Source organism: Doryrhamphus excisus, linkage group LG3 (genome assembly GCF_037039965.1).
Source record: "Doryrhamphus excisus strain RoL-2023G ecotype Guam linkage group LG3, RoL_Dexc_Guam_v1.1, whole genome shotgun sequence".
Classification (NCBI taxonomy): domain Eukaryota; kingdom Metazoa; phylum Chordata; class Actinopteri; order Syngnathiformes; family Syngnathidae; genus Doryrhamphus; species Doryrhamphus excisus.
The window spans coordinates 18,556,453-18,565,233 of record NC_136359.1 but is presented as its reverse complement, the minus strand read 5'-3'; the positions used below and the strand labels follow the sequence as shown (position 1 = coordinate 18,565,233).

The following is an 8,781-nucleotide window of genomic DNA, read 5'->3' as shown; positions in this document are numbered from 1 at the left end:
ACTCTTTGGAACCAGAGGTTCTGAGTTCAAGTGCCACTGCGGACAAAAATAAATTGTGATTAGATGTTTGACTAATCTGTATCCTGACTACTGTCGAGGTACTCTTGAGCAAGGCATCTAATCAGCTTGGGGGTTAAGGTCACTCTCTCCTTACATGCCTGTACAGTGTGTGGTCTGGTTGTGTGCCGAGCAGGCGTTATCATTTCATGCTCAAAGACTAAATAAGACCTACTGTATATTGTCTTTGTCGAATAAAGCTACAGTCAATTCAAAGCCCTGAGAATACAATGACCTGGATGAATGAGAATGTTCACGGGGTAATTAAAATTAATCCAATGATGTCAGACCAAGAACATTACAGAAGAAGGTTTGGGTGTCCATGTTGTTCATCAACAACTTTCACTCTGTTGTTTACATTATACAGTGAGCCATGATGAATCTCTGTTATCTTAGCAAACGTATGCGTTTCTTGAGTGACCAAGATTACGCAACATTGCCCACCACCATGGCTCCTTGTTTACACAGAACCTGTCAATGCTGGCAAAATGCCACCACAGCTTGTGGATGTATTTACACAGATCAAGCTTTTTGTAATAGAGGTTTAAATGAGCGACAAACACTGTGGCAAAGTGTTACAGAACTTTATAGCTGCCAATTAGCTTGATATTTTGTTTAAATTTTGGTGCAAAGAGAAACGAGACACAGGAAGGCTGCTCTGAAACAAGCTACTCTTCTTTTATTTTACGTGTCACACAAATACAGTTTTGAAGTGGGGCAAACAGTAGTATCAGTGGTTTCCAGACTGTCCCCTGAGTCCCACAAACCCACCAATTCAAAGCACATTCCCTCACATGGAGTGACACACACGGCCTAGAGAGTGTTTGTTTTCTACAGGGCTGTGCCTGGGGATCATGTTATGTGTGGTTGACAATGTGGAGGAATATGCTGAGACTTGTCAGACCTGCAGGGCCAACTGACACACTGTAAATGAATGGAATGAGTGCTTTTATGTTTTCCCCCAAACATGACGAATAGAAGAAATGTTAGAGTGGCTCTTGAAAGCATGTGAAGCCATATCAAGATAAAACAAGCGTACCTGACTCGTTCAGTGTAAGAATTATTAAATCATGTGTTTACCCCATATATGGTTATAACACAAATATGCCATTTATGTAGAACTAATTTCAGTTTACCTTACTTTCTACTTAAAATTCTGTTTTCAGAGCCCTAAATAAACCTTAGCATGCGTAACTTGTAACTGGCTTCTATCTTTGCTAAACACTCCCAAATTCGATACAAAGGACATGGCCTCAGAATCATAGCTGTTTAGCAACTCACCCACTACAAATCCTTCACATTACAGTACACTTTACAGCGTGGTTACTTTTTTCTGAATCTAGATTATATGTTAACTTGAAAGAAATTATAATTGATTTGACAAAAGTGGAAAAAAAATATTTCCATTGCCATTTCTTCCCTGTAGAAAGTTGAAAACACCTTTCCTCATCTCTTTAGTTGCCTTCCATAAACTCCCAGAATACATGTTTACACTCACACTGTCAACACATCAAGTGTTTGTATTTGCGTGTATGTAAACATTTGTAGATCTAAAATGTATTCTGGCTTTAATTTGACATTCTGGTTTAAAGGTTAATTTGGGGTTTGTTATGGTATAGTATGGTTTATGTGTTGTAGACATGCTTATCAAGTTACATTAGGGAACATCACATGGTTATAGTTGCACAATTCAACCTGACCAAAGAAGGGTGGGAAGAAGCACCAGTTTATTTAATCTAACTCGTCTCCATGTGCTTAATATTATGGAAATTGGTATAATCTATGTTAATTTTGATTACTTCAAGCTGCATCGAGTCCTTGTGAGTTGGGTCTTTTCTTTTCCTTGTCGTAAAGATGATGTCATCTTCAGTATTTGTCCAGCGCCTGGATGTCTTTGTGATTTGTCTTGTGATGTCTTTTCTTTTTGTAATCAAGATGATGGGCTTTGGATAGCATTGATACTGAAGCCTTGAATTCTCGTTTACTAGTTAAATGAGTGGCGAATTAAGAAATCATTCACATCAATTGTAATAGATGTCCCTCACATGACATTGTGTAACTTGGGTACTAATAATGGATGGAATAGTTCTGGTTACTGTCAGAAACTTACACTACTCAAAACAATTAGGAATATTTGGCTTTTGGGTGGAATTTTAGGTTGATTCACAATGGCAATTCTACCATTGTCAATGGAAATTGTCTGTGTGAGGGATAACAACGTAGTGTCCCGTCAAGACATATACATATCATGTGCTGTCCAGTATTTTTATGTACTACAAGCACAACAATAGTCACCCTTGTATCTTTTCATTTGAGTTATGTCAGCACCAGCATTTTCTCTCCCTATCGTTTGGGTAGAATATTACTCAATAAAAGCTTGTTTGTTGTCCTTGTAGGTGGATGACAAGTGGATGTGTAATAAAGGCAAGATTAGTTGTGCGCATGCGCCGTGCTAAACTGTAATAAAGGGGCTCCACGGGCAGCCAATGGCGACACGTTGTTTCACCCGTGACACCATCCGCCACTCCTCTTACTAAAGAAGGAAACAAACATCCACCCAGAAAGAGCTGGAGATCACCACAGAAAGAAGGGACGGGGCAGGCGAAGGCGAGGAAGGGAGAATTTAACCCACCACAAGCAGTCTTTTCACGGACAACCTCGACACATTAAGACGGGAGGAGGACGTTTGCGAGGAGCTGAAAAATATTTCCCCCCTCAACAAACGTCATCTTATTCCTATCGCTTCAAGAGAAACTCCCAACGTTTTTCATCAGGTGATTATCTTTGATTGTTTTTGGTTTTATTGTTCAGTTAAAACGCTTTAAACGGAACGAATTGCGATGAACCAAGAGGTGTCATAGCGACCTTTAACGGTGGATTGAAAGGTCAGGTGGTGTGTGTGCGTGACGGTCTCGTCAAGTATTGTTGATCCCCCCTCCCCCAAATGTATTTTCCCATTTTGTTTGCCTGTGTATCCACAGCCACTACGCCATTCATAACATTAGCAGCACTCGAATTTAACTGTCTGCTTTGGGGGGGAAACGTGGCAGGGAGATATAGCTGGTGCTGGTTAGTCTGTGGTTCTATATGGCCCAAGCTGGGGGATGGGAATCACAGCCTGATAATTCCTGCCTACAAGTTGAACATTTATAGGCCGAATCGTCAAACAAAACTAAATAGTCGAGATTGAAGCACTATAATAAAAATATATATTTCTATTAGTTTATGCTGTAGGAGAATTCGAGGATTGGTCGGTATGTTAGGTCTGAAGCTATTGTTACTGCTTTTAAGTGTGATGTCACGATGTAAATCGTTTCCGTTTGTTTTCTGAACACATTGGATATGTAAAATGTATGAAATGGTGAAGAATGGTAGATGGTAATGCAATGTCCAAATAGGAAACAAGGCGATTGTAGACAAAGGGAAAAACAAAGGCAGTAGAGATCAGTCGTCTAGACTGACTAAACATTACGACTCTCCACTTCCTGTTTCTGTATTTGTTCAAATCTCGTCAGTGTTTTTTAAACATAGTTATCTTACTTTAACAGAACAACCCAGCTGGCTCTGTATTGTCCTTTAGTGTGACTCAGTAGTTTTTAGCCTAGCATGGTCTGACACAAGTTGAGCTCGTCATTGATACTCTCTATAGTCCACAAAAGAGGAAGACCAAGCCCAAAACGGTTTGCTAGCAGACAAAACATTTTGTGTGAGATCCATGTATTTATTTAATTTCTGGTCAGAGTGTGGCTTTTTAAAAAATAGGAAATGTTTGACTTCTTCACAGCTGTCTATGATAAAGGCACCATCAGAAGGTGCGATTGTGAAAGCAACACCCATTACTGACAGCTGAGCCTGACTGTTTTCTTTTATTAGTCATCACATGGTTCATCTGTGAAAGTCATACCTGACAATTATATGACTAGTGAATTTAGCCTTGGTTGAAAGCGTCTGTAAAGAAAGCAGCGCTACACAAGTACTCATCATTTTCACCAGTCAGCAGATGAACACGTGACACACAGTGAGAGAAGGTCACGGTGGGCTTTTCCGAGGAAACCCTTTGTTGACGCACATAGCATGCACAAGGAGAGGCGGAGATTTAAAAGCACATCACGAGGTCAGGATACCTCTGCTGTGCTGGCAAGATATTTTGAAACAACTGTTGGCCTCTCCTGGAATATAAAACTCTTGGACCCCGCTTGTGACCGTGACCAGAATATTGACAAGCCACACTGCTACGCAAGTGAACAGCTGCCCTGTCACAGCATAACAGGGTCAAAGGTTATTTTGGAAAGAAATGTGATCTTTTTTCCGATGTAAGCTGGTTGTTTGTATCAGTCAGGAGGATGCCCTCTAATTTACACCATCCTGTTTGCCCATGTGTCTGCTTGCTCATCAAGGGCTGTTTGAATTGTGGCGTTTCCCATTACACAATTTCTGTTTGTATTTCATCACTGCAACGTGGTACATCTGCATCACGGGACTATACGGTTTGCCAAGAGAACGTGCGCGCAAGGGAGGGGTAGGTGAGTCTGGATGTTTTGAAAGGCCTAATGTGGTAAGAATGTCATAGGGATTTTAACATTATTTCCTCCTATTTGTTGCTTAGATATCCTCATTTTTAAACTTGAAGTTGCTTTTAGGCTTACAGTGTTGGTTATGGGTGTGTAGTTACCAACACACACTGATGATTCATACATTGTTGGGCAATAGGAAGTCAAATTAGGGTCTAGAATCACTTGACGTTCCATTTAACCGAAACAACTATTATGTTGTCATAGATGTTGTCATTGATGTGATGCGTCTTGAGGGTATTTTTTTCTGGATGACAAATGGTGCGTCAGATAAGGGAAGAGACATGCCAACTGTTCCCCTGCTTTGGGGGGAGAGTGGGTGTTCTTGGCGATTAGGTTAACAATGCAGTCAGTTTTCTGTTAGGTGGTGAACATTGTGCTCTCTTTGGACTGAGTGCGGTCAAGTCATGGGCAAGAATACATCTTCTCACATGACGACACTCAAGCATGTGTGGGTTTTAATCACTCACCCGCTCTTTTATCTTTTCAGCAATGGCCCAGGAGACAAACCAGAGCCCGGTGCCCATGCTTTGCGCCACAGGCTGTGGATTCTATGGCAACCCCAGAACCAACGGCATGTGTTCTGTATGCTACAAGGAACACCTGACACGGCAGCAGAGCAGCGACCGGATGAGCCCCCTCAGCCCCATGGGTATGTCAGCACGCATCAATCTACCAAAAGGTGGCCAGCAGTCTGATTTTACTTAATGAGCTTAAAGTGATCATGTAAACACAACCTCTGCTTTTATAGCTCACGTGTAAAGGCGGAAGGGGCATTGTTAGGCGGAAGGGGCATTGTTGTGCTCACCCTCAGCGAGTGTATTTTCCCAGCACCCCCCTGTTTTTCCACTCTGTGTAATGAAAGACAGCTGTTTTTCTTCATGGCAGTGCTCAAGGTTATAGTCACTTATAAGGTCAAACATGAGAGTCGCCGTCAGTGATATATTTATAAAGTTTTGGTTGATGAAAGAGACGCAATACATGAATTAAATATGTAATACAAATTATTTTGTGAGTTATGTAATGAAGTCAACTTTGTGCTCTGGCTCAGCTGCTAGTCCTACCTCAGAGGCCTCTGCGATCCAGAGACTAGAAGCCAGTCTTGCTAAGGTCGATGCCTCCCCTGCCTCCTCACCAGACATGTCTAGGTCAGTTCCACTCTTACAAATTGTTGACAGATTTTTTCTGTAAATAGAAAAATGAAGACATGCGTGCCTGTCCGACTGGTTGCTGATCCCCTGTCCCCTTTGTACACTCTCCAGAACTGTTCAAGGATCTCTGCCTGTGACTCAACAAATGACAGAGATGAGCATCTCGAGAGAGGACAAGTCAGAATCCCTAGAACCTGGTACATACACACTCTTGAGCAGACATATGATGCCGGTTACTTGCAGCTCAAACTCCCATCTTCTTTGTAGCCACGTTGCTCTCCGTCAACTCAACTACAGGGTTTTCTTGTTGCCTCCTAGAAGGCAACGCTGTCTAAAAATAGACCTGTTTAAAAATACCTCCATAACTGAAGGCATTTTCAGACTTGCAACTGACGAGCAGAAGCTCTCACAGAGCAGGGCAGTATTTCTTTGTAGTACAGCAGGAGGTAATTTAAAGATGGGGCTTACACTAATTGCTATCTAAGACTGAGTAAAAGATAAAAGTATATTTTGCTTTGCATAGTAAATTGCCTTCACATTTTCATGATGATGTTCGTAGGAGAAAACATCTTGAAGCTGTTGAAATTCACATTACTCGATCAGAAAATCAAGACATTCATAATTGTAGTTTCTCTTTCATTGTAGTCGTAAACCAGCCAACTGCCTCCAACCTGACTCCTGTAGCTTCTTCCATCAACGATGATAGCAAAGAGGACTCGTCAAAACCCAAGAAGAATAGGTGTTTCATGTGCCGCAAGAGGGTGGGCCTTACAGGTGAGAGATGGGGAACCTGGAGTTGTTTTAAATGGTCTCTTGTGGCAGTTGTTGGTGTTCTAAACTATTTTATACCTATTCCGCTTCTAGGATTCGACTGTCGCTGTGGGAATCTCTTCTGTGGTATCCACCGGTACTCCGACAAGCACAACTGCCCTTATGACTACAAGGCTGAGGCGGCCGCCAAGATCCGTAAAGAGAACCCAGTAGTGGTGGCTGACAAGATCCAGAGAATATAAATCCAGCAAGGCAGACCAATGCAAGTGGCAGTGATGAAGATAACACCTTTTTAAAAAAGACTGGAGTGTTTTACCTTTTGAATTGAGCACTGGCATGTGTGGCCGAGTGAAGATGGAAAGGACTTGATTTACAAAATGAAAACCTCAAAACATGAAAAAAAAAAAATCAGAGGGAGATGCATGAATGATCACTTCTCCCATTTTGATTAATCCATTTATCTTATTTTCTGTGGTGTGTCTGTGCCGCCATTAAATCTTTTTTTCTTCTAAGAATACATATTGTCTTATGAAGAGCAGCCCAGAGTCAATGTCCGTGATATGCTGCAATCTTCTCACCTTAACCAGGCGCCATTCTGTGCCAAACTTTAGTCATTTTTGGTCAGACCCCGTCAAGTGTCAGAAACCATCAAAAGAAACGAGACTACGCTGGAGCGGCGTATAACTGTCCCCAAAATGTTGCACAAGGGGCTCTGTTACTTTGTCTCTCTTTCCTGGCTTTACCTACCTCACAGCTGCTCTGTTAGCCTCATCATCTTCCTTGTTTTTTTTCTTTGTATCCATCCACTGTGACCCCAGCAGAGCAGCAGGTCACGTCTTCTCCGCCTCAGTGACCCCTCTGATCAGCATTCTTATGTTGACTGATTGGTTTGATTGTGATGAGGCTTGTTCTTCATACCTGGAGGTATAGTGCAGGACAGGGACAAATATTAAGACTCCACATTTCACCGAAACCCTTAAAGTGGGCATGCTGGGTAAAAGTGCAGTGGCGGGCTTGGAGGATGGAGGCCTCAGCTTAATCTAGGCTGCAAAATTGAATGAATGGGATTAATGCATGAGTTTCCTGTCACATAACAGTGTTTCCAGAAAATTTGGACTCTAGTTGTTTCAGGCATTTTTACTTGCTGAGACTTTTTTGTTTGCTTTTTTCCCTTTCATCAAGCTCAAACTGATTGGCGCATGTATTCAATGCATTTGTGAAATTAGGGTATGTGAAACATTTTTGTTTATCCTTGGTTTTATTCATTTAAAGTGCGCTAACAGTGTGCACAGTGTGTGTGTGTATGTGTGTGTGCACATGTCTGAGGAGATACACGGTTTATCAGCACATGTTTACAGAACTACAGGAGCATGCCAGAGCTAGATTTATGAAAAATATACTAGACAACCACAATTTAGATGTACCTTCATCTGTCCAAGCTATTGGTCTCTGTCTACTATACAGCACCATAAGGGTGTGTGTGTGTGAGAGAGAGTGAGAGAGAGCACATGCCTGTGCAAAGTGTGTTTCATGGCTGCCTGATTTGTATGTGTCTGACTTGTTATCTCCCAGTATGTTTTTCATTTAAGGCAACCTTATGTATGTTTTGAGTTTTTCCCGATTCTTAGTTATATGCAAATTTGTACAAAAACTAAAAAAACGATGTTGATATTTATGTATTGCATATAATCCCGCTATCCAGCATTACCACAGAATAGTATCATGTAAATAAAGCTGTACAGAGAGACATTATCAAGCCGTACTGTGTGTGTTTAATGGTGTCAGCATGTTCAGATCACTGATACATTTTATATTTGAACATAAATATACAAAGTTGGATACAAGGCCGGATGTTGACCTCAGCCAGACTTGACTGAGGACTGTGTTCTATCCTGAGGGAAAGATGAATAGAGGAACAACTCCTGTGTACCCGTCTCTCAGCTAATCCGGTCACATTGAACTTTCGTCTCATGTTTTTACGGGGACTTGGCAGCACACACTGAATAACAAATTGTGTCAAACAGGAAGTATCAATCCCATAACCCTGGAAGAGAAGAGTTCTGCATTATATTTGGACCCAAGTTGCACAGGCAGGACTCACATTGTGCATGTGTTTCAAAAATTGCATTTTCGCACCCATTTTGGGAGCTCAAGTCCCTTTGCAGATGGCATCACGGTAACAGCTGCTCAGACAGCTGAGGCGTGCTCGTGGTGTTCCTGTGACAGCGCGC

At 41.7% G+C, this 8,781-nt stretch overlaps 1 protein-coding gene across 1 annotated transcript; it reads left to right on the top strand.

Annotated features, from left to right (window-relative positions):
- The first annotated feature begins 2,544 nt into the window (after nucleotides 1-2,544).
- Nucleotides 2,545-8,302, top strand: zfand5a (zinc finger, AN1-type domain 5a). Its single transcript, XM_058071743.2, has 6 exons — nucleotides 2,545-2,831; nucleotides 5,119-5,280; nucleotides 5,680-5,776; nucleotides 5,891-5,976; nucleotides 6,425-6,553; nucleotides 6,644-8,302. Exons 2-6 carry the CDS (start codon nucleotides 5,121-5,123, stop codon nucleotides 6,790-6,792), a joined length of 621 nt encoding a protein of 206 aa, XP_057927726.2. The 5' UTR covers nucleotides 2,545-2,831; nucleotides 5,119-5,120; the 3' UTR covers nucleotides 6,793-8,302.
- The last annotated feature ends 479 nt before the right edge of the window (nucleotides 8,303-8,781 follow it).

Bases quoted from the DNA above. Each gene is read 5' to 3' on its own strand.
- zfand5a (XM_058071743.2), top strand. From the start codon at position 5,121: ATGGCCCAGGAGACAAACCAGAGCCCGGTGCCCATGCTTTGCGCCACA. The intron at 5,281-5,679 runs GTATGTCAGCAC...GCTCTGGCTCAG, and splicing joins GAGCCCCCTCAGCCCCATGG to CTGCTAGTCCTACCTCAGAG. The intron at 5,977-6,424 runs GTACATACACAC...CTTTCATTGTAG, and splicing joins GTCAGAATCCCTAGAACCTG to TCGTAAACCAGCCAACTGCC.